A 23,286-nucleotide genomic window follows, 5' to 3' on the forward strand; every position below is an offset into this window, starting at 1 on the left:
GCCATGTATTCCCTAAGTAGCCCATATCCCGTATCCACCACTGCAGTACAAGACCACCTACCAGTTCAGCTTTCCAGACACACAAGAAATTTAGGAATGTAACTCTGCCTACGGCCCATTTAGGCATGTAATCCTAAATCCTGACAACTCCTGTACCCTTTTGAGTCCCCTCTGCTGCTGCTGCTTCAGGGAATACGGTAGGGCTCCAGTGGGACCCAAACCACGCTTTTTAGACCACCTATATCTTCACAAGTATTTATTTGAAGGCGTTTTCCTACCACCTCACACCTTCTTTGCTAACTTCACTGCAACCAAGTTGAGTAATTTCCTTAAAAATCGTCATTGCATAGCTCTTATGGGGGGACTAAAATTAACTTCAGGACCTGCAGCGCTGCGGCTGGGACCACCCACGTCCCCACTCAGGGCCTCAGGTCCTGCTCTGACCCAGAGGGTACAACTCTGTCCCAGATGGGGACAACCCTGTCCCAAAAGGACAGAACCCTGTCCCAAAGAGGTAAAGTCCTGTCCCAAAGGGGACAATTCTCTCCCCAAAGGGGGACAGCCCCCAGCCCCAGCCCCAGCCCCAGCCCCAGCCCCAGCCCCGTCACTCCCCAGGCGCAGGGCCCCGCTCCGCTCCCCCACCATCCCACAATGCTCCGGGGCGCCGCCGCGGGGCCAGCGGCACGCGGGCCCCTTCCCTCATTCAAATGAGCCACAGCGGGGTACGCCGCGGGGCTTGTCGGGAGTTGTAGTTCCAACGGCCTGTCGCAGTGCGCGTCCGGCGGCCGGTGTGACTCGCTGTCCCGGCATGCCGCGGGGCCGGGCGGAGCGGGGCGGGGCAGAAGCGCGGGCGAGGGAGGCTGAGGGGGCTCGCGCCGCGCACGGGGCCGCTGCCGCCGCCATAGTGGGAGCCGCGGGTGAGTGCGGGGGGCGCGACCGGTGGTGGCGGCGGGACCGGCACCGGCACCGCCCGCGGGCCGGCGCGCGGCACCGCCACACCCCGCGCTCGCCCCCCGCGGCCCCGTGGCCCAGCCCCATCCCCGCCGCGGGGCGCTGCCGGCTGCCGCGGGCCGGGCTGGGCGGGAGCCGCCGAACAGAGCCGCCCTGACCTTCCCCGTCTTTGAGGCGCCGGCAGCGCGGTCTCCGAGGGGCGGCGGCGGCGGGAGCCGAGCCATCGCCGGCCGTGCCTTGGACCGGCGGGGCCCGCGTGTGGGTGGGCCGGCGGGTGGGCTGAGGGGGGCGGGCGGCCCGGGGGGAGCGAGGGGCCTCGCAGGGGCGAGCTCGGCCCGCAGGCTCGGGGCACATCGCTCCGGCGGGGCCGGGGCACAATGCGGGGTGCGGGCTGGGCTGGGCTCGCCTCGCCCCGCCGGCAGCCCCCGGCACTCCCCGGCCGTGCTGTGCCCGGCGCTGCCCTCAGAGGCACCGAGGCTTCTCGGCCTGCTGCCCGTCCGTGCTTCAGTCTTGCTTTGCCACGGTTCGGTATCGCAGGGAGGAGAGTTAAAGGGAGGGAACCGGGAGCTGCGAGGAGATGGGTTGTGCAGGGCAGTAGGTGTGCTCTGTTTTAATGTTCTTGCTGTTTTCTGTCTTACCAGAAGGTTGTGAGAGGACTGGAGTTATCTGACATGGTCGAATCACTTTGTCACAATGAACGTGAAAGGTTCATGCTTCCTTGGAGTGAAGCTAGCAAAGTGCATGTGCTCAGTGATCTGCTGAGTATCAGAGTATCTGCTAAGTATCAATGGCAACTCAATGTAAAAACCATGTAGTTTTCACATTGAGTTGCCATTTTCAAGTATGATGTGCAAGAGAGAATATTTTTTGCCTTCTCTGGCTGTTGTCACTTTTCAGCTTTGAGAACACCTGCAAAGGTGTGCAATAGGAGTGTGTGTTACATTCAGTTAATGTGAGATAGCTTTCTGAAGACATTTAAATTCCCAAAAGCCTGTTCTTGCAATTCAAATCGAACTTCCTGTCTGAGGCGGGCTGAAATAATAATTCACTTCATTTGAAGTCCATAATTTCCAGTGTAAATATATCGTAGAGCTGGGCATACTGTATTGATCTGGGGGAAAAAAGCTCGGGTAAATGCTTGAGCAGGAATTGGTTGCAAAAATGTTGCTTGAAAGTGAATTCTGATTCCTTAAGCAGCTGCCATTTCAAGTTAATACTCTTTTTGCCTTCTTGAAAAGTTGTGTTCAAGCAGTGATTTCTGTATTTATGTGCAGTGACTTAACATTTTCTTTTAGCAGCAACAAAACAAAAGGCATTTCACAGACCTTCTCCTAGAAATAGCAAAATTTCTGTATATGGTGAAATGCCTGATCTCACTTAAAGTGAGGAGATATTTTGGCTCACTTTTGGACAATTTAACTATTTTCCCACTGGGCCCTTAATTATAATTTGCCTAAAAGGTTGCAAGTTACTTGTTAGATGATTTGAAATATATTTGCTTAACGCCTGTGTTTGTTCAGGTCTTTGGAAAAATGCAAATGGTAACAACTTTGCAGTTCTCTCTGCTGGATTTCTTTTGCCTCTGTTAATAAGAAGATAATTTACTCAGTGAAAGTGCAGAGTATGATTAGTTAAGGAATTGCAACATATACTGATAGCTGGTAACATTGCAAGTATGATTCTTTTAGGTTGTTTTGAAACTTATAGATATTGTGGCAAGTTTGGCCATTCAGTGTTTTGTTACTGTGTCCATAAGGTAAAGAAAAACAGGGTGTAGCAGTTCTCCCCTCCAGTTCCCCAGTGCCTCCTGGTTTTGTTTTTTTTTTTTTTTTTAAACTGGGCAGTCCTGTGTTAATTTTGGGAAAAGGAAATGTGGCTTCAGCCTTGCAAACTTGAATTCAGTCTTTGCCTTGCATGAAGAACATTCTGGAAAAAGAGGCAGTTGTGTAGCATTGTGGCTTTTGCTTAACAACAAAACATGATGTCCCCCTCTGCAGTTATGTGTAGTATATGTCTGTATATTTGAAAATCATCCTGACTGACTCTCTGTGGCCCTCTTGGGTTGTCAGGTTGCAGTTGGGATGAGCATCGAGCTGCAGGCACAGTGAAAGCTTTCCCAGAGTCTTCCTCAGGTGCTTTGTGTACTAGTGGCCTTACACTTGCTGACATTTCTAACAAAAAAAGATGTACCTCAGGTTGGCATAATTCCCTCATTAATTTGTTTTACCAAAGTTGGAGTAGAGGAATAAAAAGACTAAGAAGGGGCAAGTAAATGTATTTCCCAAAAGGAAATAGTCTAGACCTTGTCATCTTCCCCATTCCATTCTCCCTTTCCATTCTTTCACTGTTCACATATCTAGACTTAATTATTTTTAGCTCTAAAACATATTTAGGATAATGTCATTTCTTGCACAGAGCAGTCCATGGCAATTACTTGGTGGAGGTCTCTGAAGTCAGTGGTTTCTGATTGGCCTTGAGCTGTAGTTCACAGAGGGGTCTCCTTGTGGATCAGTCAACTGCTGTGGAGATAATTGTGAAATACGTCAGAGAAACACTTCTTTCCTTCAGTTCTGAATGCATAAATGTGTTCCTCAACTGGAAATGTTACAGGTTTTCACATGAGAAAGGTTCACTGCTGAATTGGCATTTACCATGCAGAGCTGCAGTGTGTTGAGGATAAATGACTGATGAGGCAGGATGCCCCTCAGTAAGTTCCAGTATTTCTGCATCCCTGTGTTACTGGGCACTCTGCCTGGCCTTGTTTAGTCTAGGAAAGGCTTGAGCAGAGCTTAATCCCAGCCTCCAGTCTCTGTCAGGCCATGATCAGGAGAATGGAGCCAGGCTTTTCTCAGGGTACCTCATGGCAGGGCAGCACATGAGGGCATGCCTGGGACAGATGGGATTGGGGTAGGACAGGGGACAGCTGCCCTTTGTATGAGGCCAGTCAGGCAGTGGAACAGGTTTGTCCTCCTGCCTTGAGCTAGAGGAGGTCCCTTGCAAACCTGCATTATTCTGGGATAATTTGCATAGTTTCTCTGTTGGGAGTGGATCCTTTGCTAAAGGAGGATGATCTGTTATCAAGTGGTTGTTGGTGGAGTTGAATAGAAAGAAGATGAACTGGTCCTGTGATGCTGGTTCCATTGTGTTCCTAGAAAGTGCACACTGGAGACACTCTCGTCTTTGCAAGTTTTAGGGGCAAAAGAAAAGCTATTAAAAGAAAAATAGCCTAAAACTGATGGCTGCTTTACTTTACTTACCAGTCTAAAGACTGCTGACTCTCTAAGTCATCTAACATACCTGTGTGGTAAAAATTGCAAGAGTATCAGGGACTGCAAAAGCTGAGAGTGCTTTCACTGTCCTTATTTGCTCCTGTTAATCAGTAGTGAAGGACACAGCAACTGATGGTCAGAACCATGTTTGCGGTGGATTCACATGTCACTGGACCAGCAGCACAGATTTAAGGGTGGTGGTGGTGCTAATTTGTTGCACTGATTCTCAAATTTTCCAGAAAACAAGCTTGAATTCAGTCTTGAGAGAGAGTGACTTTGGTGGTGTTGGGCTGGCTTTACTATCCTGGGAGCGTGGTTTATTTATGCTGAGATTACTTGTGGAATAAATACAGTCATAACTGGGTAATAGAAGGCAATTTTCTCCACTAGCATTAGAATGCATTTGTTTGAGGTTTTTCCTCTTACAATTCAGTGGGTTTTTTCTTTTGAGTGTTTTGCAGACCAGAAAGACTTCACAGACCTTCTGTGCCTGTGGTGGTTGTTCATTGATTCTTTGAATACAGCTTGCTTTTTAAATGTGGCAATCCCTGGCAGACCACCTCTGTTTTTCTTTACCAATTTATCTTTTACTATTGCTCATGCTAGTTTTTGTTGACTTTTTCAGAAAATGTCATATTCTTTTAGAATCACAGGCCTACCTTGCTCCAATTCAGAATGACTTAATTTTTTTAATTGATAGCAGCAGCCTTACATGTGTCCAGGTCAGATAATGTGATAAAGCATAACTGCTGGCTGAACTTTTTGTTCTTTCTTCATAGTGCAGAGCTGTGACAGTAGCTCACCTGCTCCAAATGTCACGGGCACTTAATGTGTTTCAGAGAAGGCAATCTCTTTACTAGTGTTGTTTTTCCATGTAAAAAAGTGACTTTTCCTCAAGCCATCCCTCTGAGTAGCTCTGGTGGTGCTGCATGAGCAGAAAGATGGACTCTATGCTGCAGCAAACTGTCAGAATCATGTGTTTTGTAGCTTGGGAAGGAAGCAGTAGGAGGAGGTTTCATCCAGACAGGTGGCAGAAATGAGTCTCTTAAGGACTGAGCTCCCCTGAGGAGTTATGGGCAGTGTTGGTGTGCTGGTGCTAATCTCACACCCAAACTGTAGACAGAGACACCAAAGCTGGGACAAGCAATGGAAAAGATTCTGTATTTTTGGATTTTGTGGATAAAAAAGCCCGCCTGAGGCTGTGTAACCCTAGTTTTACTCAAGGTCACTCAGGGCCCATGTGGTGGCTCTATTCTCTTCTAGGTCTTCTCTGTTTTATGGGTGCAGCTTTCTCTCCAATGCTTCTGCTCACTGGGTTCTGCAGCTTGTCCTGCTCCTGGTGCAGTCTCTGCCACATGCCAAGGCAGATGGATGCAAAACAATCACCAGGGATGCCCTGGTACATTGTAGGATGAGATGTGTAGGGATTGTGGTGAGAGATGTGTACAGGGATGGGATTTACTCTTGACATGTCAGTAGGCAGCCTGGCAAAGGTATTGGAGAGTTTTATTTTGATGTCACTGCAGAAGGTCCCTGCAGAGAAGCACTTCAGTTCAGCAGTGTCAGTATATATATACCTGTTGAAGACAGAGTTGCTGGGAGCTGCAGCTTTTGTGCCCTGTATTGGGTTTCTGCTTCAGCACTGAAGCACTGCTGGGTGGTATTTGGGGTGGGGATAAATTCTCTAGTAAGAGCAGAGTCCAAGAAATAGAGTGAATAATGTGAATTATTACACTGTGCTGGTAGCTCAGCTTTACAACTGTGCCTTGTGAAGAAGCTGTGAACCAAGTGGACCATGATGTTCTTAAGTGGATGTGAGCAGGTAGCCTTGGTTTGAAGTGACAAAGGCAAGGAAATTAATTAGCTTAGGGAAATTATCTCCTTTTCTGTGGGGAATTAAGATGGAATATCCAGTAATGCACTTACACAATAGTAACTTTCAGCAGATGCCTTTAAAAGGACAGGAGTCCTTTTTAAGCAACATCTTAGGAGCTTTCTAGTTTATTGAAACTTCTTTTATCTGCCGTTATCTTAAGTGGATATTCTTGTTTCTGTAACCATGGATAGATTTGAGTGAACCACAGGTGGATTTGGCTGAATGGCTCTGAGGCACCCCTGTGTTGCCCTAGTGTTTGACAACATCAGAACCTGTGCTTTCCTCATAGGTTTGCAATAGATCCTAAAGCCTTTTATATTATATTTATCTCATTAAAATACTGTACTGATAAGTGTATCAATACAGTCTTACATGGGTTGTGTCTCACTGAAAGGGACTGGGCTGGATGACACAGATCATTCCCATCTTGTTCTTTCTTTAGGTACATCTCTAAGCTTCTTACATCTGTAATGACAGGCAGAAAACACAAGACAGCATGGAGGAAAAGGTGACAAATCAGAAAAGGAAAATGAACCTTTCCAGGAAGAATGAGTGTACAGCAAAACCATATATGAATGGCACAGGAAAGAGAGTAAGGTTGTAGCAAACAGAAAATTAGTCAAGGATCATTAATTTCAACAACTTTTTTTTTAGCTTTTTCTTATTTCTGAGAAAATCAACATTATAATTGGTCAAATTTATTCTGTTTTTTATTTTATTTATTTAATAGTATTTTACTGTTCAAAATACAAATACTTTTTTTAGGAGGAGATAGCAAGCTAACATACTAATTTTTAGATCTAGAAACCGTAATTCTACTTTCCATATTTAAAATAAGAATTCCTTCATTCCTTGCAGTCTCTAAGGCTTTCTCACAGGTTCAGGATTGAACAGAAGGCATCTGGTGCTTGAGTGAGGCTGTTATGCCTTGAGGGACTAAATGAGGTGCAGTGCTGGCATACAGCTTGATCTTGGGTTTGTGTGATGGTACAGGGAGCTGTTAAGGGTGAATGGACTTCTTGTGTGTGGGGAAGTTTAATATGGCAACAGCTACCTTGCTTTAGCTTCAGAAGAATAAGCTGGTGGTTATTTTTTGTCCTCAACTTCAGTTCAGTGTTTCATGTGTGGCTGCTGAGCATCAATACTGTCAACTAGATTTGCCCTTAAATGTTTAGGAGTATCTGACAGTGATGTAACTTCATGTGTTGGAATTGAAGCTTGATCCATACAAAGTGATTCAATGTGATTTTCATCTGTGCTGATTGTTGGCTCCACTGCAGCCATCCCAAACTAGGTACCCACAGGTCTGGAATGGAAACTGCCGGCATCAAACTTAAGTCCTACTCCTTCTGGTTTCCAAATATGACATGAGTCCTACCTCTCAGCAGGGTGGGCATCACTCAGTAGAGCTTCCAGGGAGTTGGTGCCATGATTTTAGGGTGTTTTATCTTTAACATAAAATCCCCTAATACAGGCTGAAGTTATTTGATTTCTGGATCAACTCCAGATTAGGCTGATATGCAGCAATTATGATGTGCAATCAATACAACCTTTTCACTTGTAAAGAACTAGTTTTAAGTTGTTTGGGAAGTGAGTGTGGGGTTGGTTTTGGGTTTTTTTTAAATCTATTGTACTTGGGTGATTTTTTAAATTTGTGATGTGTTTTCCCAGAGGAGTGGCCACACTGGGTAAACTGCTCCAGACTGAGGTATGTACTGCAAGTATCAGTGGGGAGCTCATGATGGTGACTAACACCAGACTGTAGATCTCTTTGGAACAGTTGAAACAACAGTGATGTGGCAACAAGACTTTGAATTTTTATGTCAGTGTGCAGGCTTGGTGACTTGGATGTTGACTGTACTGCCTAGGTGTCTGATTGTGAAATTAGGATGTTTAAAGTGTGATAGCAGCTGTGCTTGGTAGTTGAATGTACCACCTGAAAACACAGATGCTGCCTGCTGTTAGGCCATTGATCTGACAAAAGAGATTTGCTCTTCTATAAGTCTGGCCAAATCTGTATGACCTTAATACTTCCAGCCTAGAGTCTGAACCCATTTCATGTATGAGTAAAGCTCAGAGGCCTAAAATATGCAAAGAGCTTTCTTGTCCAACTGTGCACAAAAAGCTGGGCCTGGGAGTCCCCTCTGTGGAGATTTTGGGAGTGTGTGTTTTGCTTCTTTTAGGAATTTGTTAAATCTTACACAGGTGTGTGAGTAATTGACAGCTAAAGGAAACCAAAATAACTATTATGTCCTGTGTCTTAAAACAGAATTTCATACCTTTCTAGGCTTGCAGTGCAATTTAAACCTGTATCTCCAAGGTTCCTGGACAGGGATTGAGAAGAGGGACTAGTGGCTGACAGATGTAGGTGTTAAGCAAGTATAGTTTGCTTGAAGTGAACTCAGGTCTTAAAAAATAATGTAGTGAGGTTTGAGTGCAGCTATTTTGTGTTTTGTATTTTAGCACAATTCTTCTGACTTTCAGAGAGAGATCAGGATAAATAAAAATGAATTTGCTTTCTTGAAAAATGTAATGTGATACAGCCATCTGTCTAGACTGCTGTGCATGCTCTATGCTAAACCCCCTCTGGAACAGAGGGATTTGTGTTCAGAAGTGTGGGATGCCTTCAGCACCTTCACTAGGATTCTCTGCACTATGAAAAATCATGGTTTGTGTCTTGAAGTTATCACAGGTTCAAAGATAAGCATTGAGTCTACTTCAGCCTCACTGACAGAAGAGGATGGGCAGTAAGCTTATGTTGAACAACGAGCTAGTGAATTAATTCTTGTTATGTGCCATTGACAGGACACTCTTAGAATGGCCTGTGGATGGTGAAATACCTGTGGAGCTAAATACATGAATCAGTTGGTGTAAGCCACTTGCAGACAGGTCAGTTGTTTACAGTAAATGAGACCAAGCTGAAACAGGGAGCACTTGCCAGCTTGTTCAGATGGTGTAACTTCTGAAATATGTGAAGACAAGGTGGTAACACTTGGTTTTGTTCTTGTTCTCCACTTTTGTACATGAGATATGACCTCCCACTGAAATAGCACTACAAACCACATCTATAATTAGAAATTAAAGCATTCACTATTCAAGACTTTTATTTACAAGTCTAGGATACAGAGGTGAGTTTGTCCTACTTATCCCAAAGAAAAACTCAGGCCAGTTGAGAAGATCTGTGATTCTTGATGCTAATACTCAAGCCAAGTGTTACACTTATTCCTGTGGTCTTTCTGATGGTTTTGTTTGCTTGTTTTGTAGTCACTGGCTCTGGTTGAGGATTCAGAATGGGAGACAAGCCTATCTGGGAGCAGATTGGATCCAGCTTTGTACAACATTACTACCAGCTTTTTGATGCAGACAGGACTCAGTTAGGAGCAATATATGTAAGTATCCACAGAAGGGGAGCTGGGACTCTCTCCCATTATCTGTCTGGAGTTCTCTGTTTTGATGTGTGAGAATACACAGGGTGGGATAGTGGGCTTTATCCTGACTCCAGAATGCCAGTCAGTGCCATCACACTCACTTTTATTTATTGCCTTTCTTTTATGTCTCACTTCTGTTTGGAGCTTTGTTTGCCTTGTAGGCAGTCAGACTCACAAAAGCCCTGTTTAGCTGTAGGCAGTGATTTGTTTTGGAGGGGTTTGATGATAATCCTGTAATGAAGTGCTCTGTAAAAGCAAACATTCTAGTCTTAGTTTGCCATTAATTTACAGGCGTGGATTTGCTTGGATCCCTCTTGAAGTGGGATGTAATTTAAGGCCTACCCTGTGTTTAGCAGTTCTTGCAGGTGTTTCTTGGACCTCATGCTGTATTAATCCTCTGAACAGTAAAATAGATTTACAGTTTTAAATCCAGTTTAAAATGTAGAATGACATATTAAATGAATGTAAATTTAGTTTAAATTTCCTCAGTCATTAGGTTTTTAGTTTTGCATCTTATTTGGGCTGAAGTAGACTTGGATACCAGAATTAAAAAGTGTAACTAACAAACCCAAGGCACATCAGTTTTTAGTTTTGGGGGAAGATTCCTCCGGAGCACGCCAAGTGCTCTGTGTGTGGAGTTTGATTGCGGATGGTGAGGAATGCTGCTGGGTGGCTGAGGAGTTGCAGCAAGAGGTTCAAGGCTGACAAGTCTTCTAGCAGCATATCCTGTTTTTCTGGCTGGTTTTTCATCTGCTGGATGAGCTAAAGTTTCAGCAAGCTCTTGAGGATTTAAATGGTTCAACACCCTCTGCCACCCCTCCTTATACCTCAGCAATATCCAGCAGCACTGATAGCCTTTGCTCTTGGGATTGTTGTGTACTTGCTACCTGCCAGATTGTTGGTTTACTTTGCCCAAAAAGCTGTGTACAGAGCCTAGAGAGAAAGAAAACCAAGCAGTTTGTGTTCCAACCACAGCTCTGAATATGGAGGCTCTTAGTAGTTTGTATTTTATTACCAAAATACATTCAGTCCTCAAAGTGTTGTTAAGTACAGACTAATTTAAATTCCTGGATTTAGGGCCTTCCACACAGTGAACTCCTGGCTTTTTTTCACCCTGAGGGTCTTTCTGCCTTCCATCATTCAACAGAGTCCTGTGCACATGTAATTGGGAGAACTATTATGCAGGTCACTGATGTGTGTTGTTTTGTGGAGCTCCTGAACTGTGGAGAAAACACACACTGTTTTGTGTGGCTGAAATGCACCAAGGTCACAATTTGTATAAATCTGGGGGGATTCTGTAGAAATAGGCTTTTAATGATAAACTTTTTCCCTCCAGAGACCCTGGGGGAGCAAACAAATTTTATAGCATGCAGGAATGCTGCAGGGAGCTCTTAGATTTGGTTTGTATTCCTGTATCACTACTTCCACCACAAGATTCAGTTTACCTTTAGTGATGTGATCCAAGTCAATTAAGACTTTTGTCACTTATCCCAGGTAGGGATCTGGCCAGTCACTTTTGAATTGCTTGAGTTAGGTGAGTTGAAGCGCTGCCCTGGTGATGCAACCCATGTTGTCAGTTTTCTTAATATATTTTTCTCTTTACACATGCTTGACTTTGTGTCTGTAATTATTTTTTTTTAATCCTTTAGATTTTCTTCCGAAAGCTGACTTTTATCCAAAGGCAGGAATTCTTTTTGCTGATAGACTTATGATACTGAAATGTAGTGTACTTAATTTTTAGTTGATTGTTACAAACTTCTTCAATTGATTTTGCTGGTTTCTTTCTGTGTCCCTTTGAGGTCGTTTTCAAATAGCTGGATTCTGAGGATTTCTAGTAAATACATAAAGTCTCTTATCAGGATTGCTTAAGGGCTACCTAAGTTGATGACATTTTTCTTTTTCCCCCAGATTGATGCATCATGCCTTACGTGGGAAGGACAGCAGTTCCAGGGCAAAGCAGCCATCGTTGAAAAACTAACTGTAAGTCTGTAATCCTTACTGAATGTTTTGGGAAACAGTTATGAAGACTAGAAGATAATTGCTTCTGAAAATTTGAGTTAGACTTAAGCAGTTCAAAAATCTTGAACTTGTGCTTCCAGCTTAGTTCTTCAAGAAATGTTATGAATTACTGCTGCCCAGTGGGTTATTCCACTGATGGCTCTAACGTTGGAATGTTAATTGACTCCATAGTTTGCAAGGTTATTTTGTGACTGCAATTGTATTTGACATTATTGATTTATTTTTTTTAAAAGGTCTAATGCATAAGCTGCCTCTGATCTAGAGGAGTGAAAGGTGCCTTTGCTCTTTTAAGGAAGAAGCAGTAGCAATCCTGTTACTTGGATCTGTCTGATAAAGGCTAGACACATTACAGCAAGGAACAGCTTGTTTTCTGATACGTAAACTGCAAATAAGTTCTATAGTGGAGAAGCTGACTTATCCTCAGTGCAGATTTGTCAGCAGTTCAGATGTGAGCAGGTAGGATTCAGGACTTTGAAATGTGTTTCCTCTTCAGCAAGTGAGAGGGCACTGGAATTCTATGTTTGTTTAAACGAAAAGAATTTTTATCTTCTAGAGTAAATCCATGGTTCTGTTATAAAACTGGGGGTACTTGCAAGCTGTCATGAGACTAGAAAGTTTGTTCCTCATGCAAGATATGCAGAGGACATGCTTTTTAGGTCACCAGACAGTCTGCTCTGAGTATGGTATTTCAGACATTTTTATTACACATTGAGAAGAAATGTAATTGAAACTTGACACTTGGCTTATTGCACAGCTACTCCTCCTGTGTTTTGGAATTGCTTCTTTTGCCTAAGGCATCTTTAACTGTAAAGACTGAGGTTTGCCCTCAGGCCTGTGCTTTAGGTACCTGTGTTGCCTTTGAGAAGGCTGCACATCTCAGAAACAGCAGCAACTGCTTCCTTGTAGGTGAGGAGCTACCCAAGCTCCGGGGTTGCTTGTTTGTGTATTCAGTGTTCTTTAGACTTTTGGGCTTGCAGCCACTCAGATACCCAACCAGCCAAGCATTTGCTTGGCCACAGTGTCTGATTGCTGCCTTGGATTCAGCCCAGGCAGATCCAGCCCCTTTCCCACTGTGACATAGCTCATCTTTACCTTCCCTCTCACTGGTGCAAGGTGGACTTTCTGGATTTATGTGCCTGCTGCAGTTGCAATTGGTGAGTGAAGACACACTACTCTGCTTTAGGGAAATTTTTTCTGGCTTGTATCCATCTGCTTAAAGTGAAGAGGAAAAGCACTGAAGTTGCTCTATGCCCTTCCACCACCATGGCTCATTATGGGCTGTATCAGCTTACAGTGACTCTCATGTCGCTCAGCATTCCTCTGTCAGCACTGGGCTGCCTGGACTCCTGTTGCTGTGTCAGCTTTATGTGCTCACCTACTCTGCTTCTGGAGCTGCTTACTCAGTTCAGCACAGCTCTGGAAGTTTGACACTGAAATTCTTTCACACTCCTGTGGTCTTGTGTCCTTCAGTGCCTGGCTGGTGAACTGATGTGAGCACAAAGAGGTGGCATTTTCTTTTAGATCAAGTTCTTTGCTGTGTGACAGCAACGGTATGGCACCTTTTCAGTCTGCTATTATAGTAGGGCAAGGTTGTATGGGCATTGCTCTGCAGGCCCAGCACATCTGTGCCTTGCTACAGCGTGGGAGTTGACACTTCAGTTCCTTCTGTCCTAATTGGTGCTGGCTTTGTTTAACATGGAGTGCCTGTGCTAATTAGGGGCAGCCTGATTTACATTGAGCATTTGAGATAATAATTACGTAGTTCTATGAACATCCTGGACCAAGGAGGAAGCTGAGACAGGTATTCTTGCTGCCAGCAGTGAGTTTATGCTACTCAACTTTATTCTTGCCTAATTTCTCTTACCTGACTTCAGGAGATTCCATAGTTTTCATAGTGAAAGGCCAGTCAATTCCTAAAGTCAGAGGATGGTAAAAACCTTGCTTGTGTGGCTCTATGCTTTTTAGACACTTTTATTGTACTTTTCATGCCACAAAATCCTTCACTCCTGTACAGATGCATGTCTATAAGTAGCTTTCCTTTTGAGGTAGCCTCTACCTATCCTAAAAATCAGTGATCTTTTCTGTCACCTACATTCCTACTCTTTCCAATGGGATTTCTCCCAGTGCATCATATGAGTAGCTCACTAGGCTGGGATCCTTTCCTCTGAAGAGGACAATCAAAGAGTCTTGGGATCCTTTCCTCTGAAGAAGACAATCAAAGAGTCTTTAAGGTTGGAAAAGTTGTCCAAGATCGAGTCCATCCTTTGACTGAACACCACCTTTTAACTAAACCATAGCACTAAGTGCCATGTCCAGTTGTTTCTTGAAAACTTCCAGGGATGCTGATTCTACCACTTCCCTGGGCAGCCCATTACAATGCTTAACCTTTTCAGTCAAGAAATTCTTCCTGATGTCCAACCTGAACCTCCTCTGATGCAGCTTGAGGCCATTTCCTCTTGTCCTGTGGAATCAGGTATTTAAAACAGCCACTGTCTTACCCAGCCTTGTCTTTGTTTCCTTGTCACCATTTTGCAGAGCTCTTGATTCCAAAGACTTTCCTTCCTTCCTGGAATGCATTGCATTCATTCCCCTTCATCCCTCTGTCTTTTCAAGAGAATCTTTTTGCAGGGCTTATTCAACAAGAAGCTCTTGTGCTGAGGTGGGACTAGGCTTTGGAGTATCCTTTTGTCAAAGGAACATCCCAGCCTATGCTTGTGCAGGCTGTGTGGGCATTTTGCACATTCAAGTTCAGGATGGTGACCCTGGAAAACAGTCTGCTGGTCATTCAGAAAAGAAGGCTCTGGATTTGTGTTGTTACTAAATGTCTATTCCATACTGCAAAGCAATTGGTTCACTTTGCACTTCGAGTTGGTTGGGATTACACTCCCAGCTGAAAGGAAACACCACAGGCTTTATTAAAGGGTGTTCTTGAACAGTGTCCCTCTAATTAGAGGGCTGCTCCCTACACTTCATTTGCTTCCTCAGGTCCTGATCCTTCCACAGTTTGTGTTCTGTTATCCATGGATTTAGCTTCCTAGAATTCTTCCTATAGCCTTGGGCTTGTAGAGCCGAGACTGTACTTCATATCCATGACAGCAGGACTTGTGTCTCTACCTAGGCCTTCTAGGAAGCCTTTGGGGCTCCTTCCACTAGAGGGAAATGCAGGATTTGTTGGAGTATGCATTTGGATCTGTTTCAGCCTGTTTCCAAATGCAGCAAAGGCATCCAAGTGCCACCTGAGGTTTGAATGGCCACGTGCTGCCATCCTGTGCAGTTCCTGGACTTTGGGTATCTGCCACATGGTCACCTGGAGCTCCATCCATGCTGAGCTGCCACTAAAGCACTCAGCAATAATGCAGCTTTTGGGAGAACAGTCCCAAAATTGCATTTGTGTGACAGGACTCTCAGATCTCCCAGGTGTTTCATGTTCACTGCTTGGAATTTTCCATGTTGGAATGTGAATGTGGTCTAAGTTGAAAGACAGGAATTATTCTCCAATGCCTAGTGTTTCTCAAGGTGTGTTCCTTGCACACATTCCTCCAGACATACTGACACTGGCTACCTGAGTGTAAAGGCAATTAAAAAGGGCAAGAGTGGATATGTGGATTTCAAGTCTTGAAGATTTAATCCACTTTTCCTTTCCATTCATAGCCACTTTAACAAAGAAACAAATTCAGAGTTGTCTGGTAAACATCAAGTATTAGATGACAAAATCTTTTAACACAGTTGAGAGCAGAGGTTTGTTCCTTCATCATAAGAACTTTGAGCTTACAGATGATCTGAAGCCCTTCAGGCAGTGCAGTTAGAGTAGGAAAATATACCATTTACTGTGTATGATGACATTATGTCCTCTTTTGGTGCTTGAAAAACACACCTGTTAAAATTTACCCCACATGAGTAGGGCCCTCATTTGCAACAGTTCTCTGTGCAGTACTGCCACTATAGTCTAACACTTCATAATGTTGGATTTGCTCAGTCTTTGTTTTGTAAGTTAAATAATTCCATTACTGTACATTTCTTATTTTGATTTCTTTTCATTGCAGAGCCTCCCTTTCCAAAAAATACAACACAGCATCACAGCACAAGACCACCAACCTACACCTGATAGCTGTATACTCAGTATGGTAGTGGGACAGCTTAAGGTAAACTCTTTCCATTACAGGTGCTTATGTCTTAGATTTTTGCAGGATTCTAAATTATCTGATTTCTGAATACATTTAAATGCTTTCATGGGTGGGGAAGGAACATGGGTGGATTTTACTGTGCAGACAAATACCATGTGGGTTCTAGAGGCATCAGCATTTCCCTTACCCTGATGCAGTAAGGTTTTGGTGTCCTCTGTTGCATTTAAAAGCATTGTCACAGTGTTCTTGGACAATTTAAGCACATCTAGTTTAACATCCTCCTTGATGTAATATTTGCATTGAGCTCTGATTTAGCAGATTTCATTTGTTAACTGACCACCCTTCAGTGAGTCCATACATTTTTTTTTGCTGTCACAGGACACAAGAATACAATCCTGGTGTTAGTACAGTCCTGTACCTCTGTAACCAAAACTGATTCAGCAATGGAAATGTTGCCTCTGAGATCAAACACTAATTGTTGAAACAGCTGCTTCTTGTGAAGAATCAGATTATTTTTCAGGCTTAGTATGACCATATTGCTGTGTGAGTGATACTACTGAACTGTGCAAACTTACCCAGTCTGCCAATATACCAGGGCCACAGACTTGTAAATTCATGAAGCTGCTGATGAATGAAAGACATTGTCCTGGAATTTGCAAAAAATACTCTGTAAATAAAATCAGCTGCAGACAGAACTTGCTTACAGTGGGTGGTAATAGTTAAAAAATGTGAAATTATGTAGCAGTAGTTAAAGTTATCAGAGCTCATTTGGTCCAGCCATGCTGTGAAGTCAGGCCTCTAATCCCATCCAATGTTTAGAGTTAGATGCACACAGTTTGTTTTAAAATAGCTGTTTAGATTTCCTTTTCCTACTAACTTGATGGCACTTCTAGTATCAGAGCATTCAAACTTCCACTGACACTGTACTGTCTACTAAGCAGACATAGGACTGAATGTTTGAATCTGCTTGCTAAGCTGTTCTCTTTGTTTTGGGCTGGGCAGCTGAGAAGAGCAGTGCCCACTGTAATGCATCCACTGCTGAACCTAACAGAGGGAGCTTTGGCTCTCATTAAAGCTGCTCCTGCTTCCTAGCTGCAAGTTGGATTCCAGCTGTTGTGTTGCTCAGTCCCACCTGCACACACTCTGTGGAAAAGCAGCCACACATGACCATGGAAAGCACTGAATTACAGGACAGATGTGCTGATCTCCTCAGCCTTGCTCTTGGGTGTGCACAAAATTCTGTGATGTGATCAAGACCTTTTGACTCAATGTCTTGGGCCAGTCACATCTGCACCTCGTTTTGCACAGTCATGTTTTAAGGTTATTGCATAATTATCAAGTAGATTGCAGCTTGCAGCAGTGATTGTGTTGGATCCTGTGGCAAGATACCAAGTTCTAAAAGATTCTGTAAAGTTATTGGGTTTTCTCAAACCATAATCCATTAATATGTAGGGATTGTAAATGCACTCTGGGAGCTTTCCATAAATACCATGGCTTGGAGTAGTATTTTCTGATGTATTTTTTTAACCTCTGTGTAATTTCAGTTTGCTGAAATTACTCAGTCTAATTTGAGGATCATGTGTTAGAGCATCCAGGTATTTGGAGAGAAAATACTGGGTTAAAGTATGCTTGTGGTCATGATCAAATGCAACTTGTTTGTGAATTTTTAGTAAGTGAGGAAAGGTTTTTCCACTCTTCACATTTATGTGTCTCAAACCTTAGCTTTAAAAATCACATTTTAATCTCAGGAATGCTGCTTCTCACAGAACAAGTGTCCGGAAAGTCAAAGTCAACTTAAAACCTTAACTTCATGCTTCTGCCCTGTGTGATATTTATAGAGGTGGACAAATGAAATATTAGGAACAGTCTGTGGCATGAATGAGCCTGGCTGTCATATGTAGTGAATGCTTTTCTCTCATGCCAATTCACACATGTTGACAGCCATTCTACTGCATCTCAGTGCTGCTCTGTGTACAATACAGTAAGTGGGAACAACTGGGTGCAGGTGGTGCATTTTAACAAGTGGCTCACATGTAGCTCCAGTTGAGCAGGGAACACTATAACAGGCAAACGTGGAGCTGCATACTCACTGTTATTTAAAGCTGCCTTCTTAGTGATGTGCCTGCTCAGCCTGCATATATTGCTCTCAAGGAGAACTGTAAGAGAATTTTGCACAAGGAAGGGCACTCCCAAGACCACCAGTAGCATGCTAATATACCAGTATCAACTATAAATAAATTTTTTTAAAAACCTACCTTTTGCAGTAGAATCACCTGCACTGAGGGGCTGGGGCACAACAGCTTCTTTGAGAAGATGCTGCAGAGTAACAGAGCATCTAAGTAGTGACTGCCACTAGCAGGGATCTAACTGGCTGGCTAAAGCAGTGCAGTGATTGCTTTCAAAGATCCTCTTTAATGGATCCTGATAGGTATTAATGTTTGGTTGGGGTTATCCTTTTGTAGAGGTATAATAAATATACATCCACTTGCTGTAATCATATTGGTTTTTATTGCTGTTCATTGTCTGAGTGCTGCCTGCTTGCTTCAACTAGGAAGAGTGAGCATCAGTTTAAGCCTTTAGCAGTGAATTCCTTTTGGTGTGACCCTGCTTTGCCAATGTTCATCCAGAATGTCACCCAGTATCTTCAGTGTGCTTCACCTAGTAATGTATTTCTCCTGTCATGCTCAGGCAGATGATGACCAAGTTCTAGGCTTCCAACAAACCTTTTTGTTGAAAAATTTTCAAGGTGCCTGGGTGTGCACCAACGAAGTCTTCAGGCTAGCCCTCCACAACGTTTAACCCTGTGCCTTCCCTGTCTTCCAGTCCTCGCTGTCCTGGTTGAGTAAGGAGTGCTCTCTTCTCGCCCTTCTGTCCCTTGAGCTCGGCTGAGAAGCATGGCTGTGGCTTGTGTGTTCTCAGAGCCATGTGGCACATCTGTGGCTCTCCTCAGAGTGTGATTTTTTTGAAGTGATCATGCAGAATTAATTGTGAATAACTAATTGTTATGCAGTGTTTCCTAGTTTTAAAAGGAAAAGGAAATTTGCAATTAAAATCACTGGGTATTTTTGTAATGCATGCTGAACACTTAAAGCATTGCTTAAAGCCTGTTAAATAAGGCTTCACATCTGAAAGAACCTGCAGTCTCAAGTAATTATCCTTTCCTTTGAGGTAAGGGTTGTTGCAACCCTGCAGTTCAATCAAAAATTGCTGGGGGTGCTGGTGAAGAAGTAAAACTCTCTGACCAGGCAAGAGGAGGAAAGTTGTGTAGCTAAAGCTGAAATGCAAAGCAGTGCTGCATCTCAAACTCTGACATGACTCACTGCTCTGTGAGCTGACAAGTTCCTTTTGAGCCTCCAGGTTAGAAAGGATGTAGAAAAACTGAAAGGTCAAAAAGCTGCCAAGATTGTGGGCGATGAAGAGCTTGTGGAACTTGGAGAGGAGGTGGCTAAGGGCATCTCCTTGAAATGTCAGTGAAAAGTAATTGAGTACTTCCAGCAACCTGAAAGCAAACTCTTCTCAGTGGTGCCAGACATTGTAACAAGGGACAGTGGTCAGAAACCATAACTAGGAATATACAGATGGGACACAAGGGAAGATTTTCATGAGAAGACTGAAACCGTGGGAAGTGGTGCCTGTACACCTTGTGAAACATCTGTTCTGTGAGAATTTGAAGACTCTGCTAGGCAAGGCTGTGGCTGATGCAGTGAAAGATGTCCCTGCCCAGGATAGCAGAATTGGATTAGATGATCTATAAAGGTCCCTTCTGTGGACTTTTACCATCTCTGGACCAGCCTGTTCTGTGATGCAGAGCTGCTGCAGTCTGTGGTCATGCTGAGCAAAAGGCTGGCCTGGAAATCAGAGGATTCTTTCAGTCTGATTCGGGGACTTGTTTAATTTTTGTTTTAATTCAGTGATGTCATGGAAGAATTTGAACTGCACAAAGGAAAGTTTTATAGGAAGACTAAAGCCCCTTGTGTTTTGAGCCTGGGCTCACATGTGGAATGCAAATCCTGAGTTGGACATGCCTGAATTTGGAGTGTAAAGTAAAGATAGCTGGTGTTATCTGAGCTGTGATGAACATCTAAACTAAAATGGAATAGGATTAGTCTGTGTTTTCTGTGGCATCTTGAGTCACTAACCTGTAAGCCTTTGCTATGCATAGTCAGAATTGGGGAATGGACTATAAAGTATATACTTCACCTCAAATATAGTCTAGGATTTTCCTTGTTTTTAAAGTATACTGCTTCTCTATGCTATGAAGGGATAACAAGAAAGGAATAAAGAAAATAATAATGTGTGACTTCATTGTGAGGAATTTGCTGTCCGTAACACTAAATATTTTGGGGAGAATTCCCTTTTAATCTTTCTTCATGTTTTCAGCCCTGAATTTCTTAAGAAAGGAGGAAATTCTCCTTAAGCCAAAGCATCAAGAGCTGTAGTACTCTTATCAGAGCCTATCTAGACTTATCAGAAATCAAGGAGACCTACACTAAAGCTTGTCTGGAGATGGTATTTTTTTCCAGAGGTATATTTTAAAGCATACTCATGTCAGTAATGACAAGCTCAGATTTGGTGTGAAAAGTACTTATGCAACTTGTAGTAGATGTCCCAGTGAAAATGCCTCACCTGGAAAAGGCACAAACCCACAGGCTTCAGTGCACAGGCCACCTCTACAGCTCAGATATGTGTTCTGGGCACATGTAGTAGGATTAACACTTCCTTTGGAATAATTGCCATGGCTGCTGTCATGTGTGCTAACACACGAGCTGGATGGCTGGTGTAGCCCAGCAGAGTTGCTGGTGTTCACACTGGGCTCCTCCTCTCCTTCCTAGGGAGCCTCTGGCTCATGCAAAGCAGGTGTGAGGGACAAGCTGTCCTGCTTGTCTGCTGCACAGTGACTGCTGGCACTCGTCTTGCTCATTCAGTCATGTATTGAACACTGACTTGCTCGTATTCCTGGCCTTACTTGTTGCCTTCCCAATTTCTGGCTGTATTAGTTTCCTCATTCACTTTGTTCCTCATGGTTTTATAGTAATTTATCTTGCCTGTTCTCCCCATTCTCATTATGTTTTTGCAAGCTGAAAAGTTGTACTCAATTTACTTTCTTCAGTAGGAAACCATTCTGTAGCTGGATCATTTTTCTTGTCCTTTTATGACTTTATTGTAGCATTTTGTTTTTTTAACTTCTCAAATCCTGCATGCATTTCTTATATGTGGGTGCTCTTTGCCTATTTATGCATTTGCTTACTTCTGGGTTTTGGTTCTTTGTTCTTTCCTAACAACTGCTAACCCTGTGCTTGCCTTGATAGCTTTAGAGCTCTCAGCTGGTTTAATAAATAAATATCTATTATTATTTTAGTATTACTTTCATGAGGGGCCAGTCTAGGGCCCACTTTGGCTTACTCTGTGAATTAGCACACAGTTACTGGAACTGCACTCATTGTATACCACTTAACTTCCCAGGCAGTTGTCACTGTGAAATCCATGCTGTGATTTTGGATCTGAATGCTTCCTTTCCATGCACCTGATGCCACCAGTGTTCTGGCAGACCTGCTGTTCTGTGATATAACTGATGTCCTTTGCAAGTTGGTCCTCAAAGCTGACTTGTTTCACAGTCCCTGAATACTTTTTTAAAGTAAAGTTTCTTTTTTGTTTATTCTGTAGTCTGCTTTGCTCTTCAGACTTTTCACTTGTTCTCAGTGAACAGCAGCAGGGCAGTGCCAGTGAACATTGAGTGTTTTGACAGCCTCTTTCATCAGCTGCTCTGGCTGCTGCTTTTCAAGCCTCTTTTTTATAAATTTGCTCCCTTTTCTGAAGCTGAACAGTCACGTGTTGAAAAAATAAAGCTTAAAATCCTCCAAAAATGCAGAATTGAACACACTACAGCCACCATCAGAAGATTGTTTTGTAGTTGGTCCTGTGTGATGCTCAGATTAAATCCTGTTGTGTGATTTCCAGCTGATTGATTTGGGAGTCATTTATGTTATTTTGAGGATTTGATTCCTGCACAATGTCTCTGAGAAGATGGGTAAATAAAATTAAGTGGGAGTATAGTCTCCCTCTGATACTCTTTTCTGCTTTTGTAGTAATGTAAATACCCAGACATATTGTCAGGCAGGAGTGCAGGCAGTGCTGCAGCCATTCCCTGTGCCTAGCACACATTGTCCCAGCTGTAGTGAATGCTCTGCTCCCTTCCAGCTGCTGCTGGACACTGGAATGGGAAGCACTGTGTTTCTGGCCAGCTGTACCTGCTCTGGCAAGGCTTTCAAAGCCCAGATCACCTGGGTCATGCAGGCAAAGTGTTGATACCAAGCTCTGCAGAAACTCCCTGAAACTCCCTTCTGCCATCAACCCAAAGTTCAGCAGTTAAAAATTGAACCACTTTCTTTTAAGCTTAATTCCTGGGCAAGGGATTTGTGATTCCACACTGAGGCAGGCATGTTCCATCAGTGTGGTGAGTGACATGTCAGCAAGTCTTCCACAAAACCCCAACTTCAGATGCTGGTTCAGGAATTCCATGTCTCTGGGCCAGGCTGTTTGTCTGCAAAGCCCCTCAGAACAGACCCTCTGGTGGAGTTGGTGTCTCCTGGGGTACTGCACACCTTACAGCATGTAATGTCACTGTAATGTTAGCTTGAAGTTGTCTCGTCGTGAATTTTGGAATAAGTTTCTCAAAACAATGAGTATTTGAACCTTTCCCCCCCTCTCTTTCTACAGGCTGATGAAGATCCTATCATGGGATTCCACCAGATATTTCTATTAAAGAACATCAACGATGCCTGGGTTTGCACCAATGACATGTTCAGGCTAGCACTGCACAACTTCGGCTGAGCAGCCCATCCCGAGGCACCCGGGCTTTTTTTTTTTCTTTTTTCTTTTATTTTTTCTTTTATTTTTTTCCTTTTTTTTTGGTTTTTATTTTTTTGTTTTTCTCCTCTCCTCTTAACTGGTATTATTCACACTCACGGAACATTCCAAATATCATACACAAACCTGCAGCACTGCAGAGCGTGAGCAAGCAAGACTTGTGACCTGCCCTTCTGCTGAGTTTACATTGTCACTAGATGAGTTTCTTGTGCATGATGTTTGGAACTTAGACTTAGCTGCATTTGATAAAAGAAATTTGTGTTGTACCAGCATGCCTCGGAAAGAATTTATAATGCAAAAGGTTGTTGTTTATGTACTGACAAGATGCTCTATAACCCAAAGAAATGAAAGAACAGCAGCCTGTACAGCCCAGTTATTGATTTGTTCAGATGTTTCAATGCTACATTACACAATAAAACAGAGATTTTCTTAAAAGTTTAAATTATTTTTATGAGTTGGCTGTGGAGTGTGTGTGGTAGTGCTTGCTGGGGGTAGACTGTGTCTGTCTGCTGGGGGAATGCTTGCAGAGCTGGAGCTCGGGCTGAACGATTCCTGACAGTTTTGGCAGTGAGTGCAGGGCAGGTCTGCCCTCCTCCATACACCTTCTTCCCCTCCTTCTCAGCAGCTTTCATAACAGAGCCTTCCGGCTCAGTTTTTAACAATGACAGCTTAGTTCTCACCTGTTGTATGTTACCGATGCAAATTCCTCACACTCCATAGTACAGGAGGATGACAACAGTGGTGGCAGCCTG

At 43.4% G+C, this 23,286-nt stretch overlaps 1 protein-coding gene across 1 annotated transcript; it reads left to right on the plus strand.

Moving 5' to 3' along the window:
* Positions 1-830: 830 nt before the first annotated feature.
* On the plus strand, positions 831-22,972 carry NUTF2 (nuclear transport factor 2). The gene is made up of 5 exons (XM_030956097.1): positions 831-917; positions 9,361-9,485; positions 11,433-11,504; positions 15,587-15,685; positions 22,385-22,972. The coding sequence occupies exons 2-5, from the start codon at positions 9,387-9,389 to the stop codon at positions 22,496-22,498; spliced, it is 384 nt and encodes a 127-aa protein (XP_030811957.1). The 5' UTR covers positions 831-917; positions 9,361-9,386; the 3' UTR covers positions 22,499-22,972.
* Positions 22,973-23,286: the final 314 nt, after the last annotated feature.

The sequence above is a fragment of the Camarhynchus parvulus genome, chromosome 11 (genome assembly GCF_901933205.1).
Source record: "Camarhynchus parvulus chromosome 11, STF_HiC, whole genome shotgun sequence".
NCBI lineage: Eukaryota > Metazoa > Chordata > Aves > Passeriformes > Thraupidae > Camarhynchus > Camarhynchus parvulus.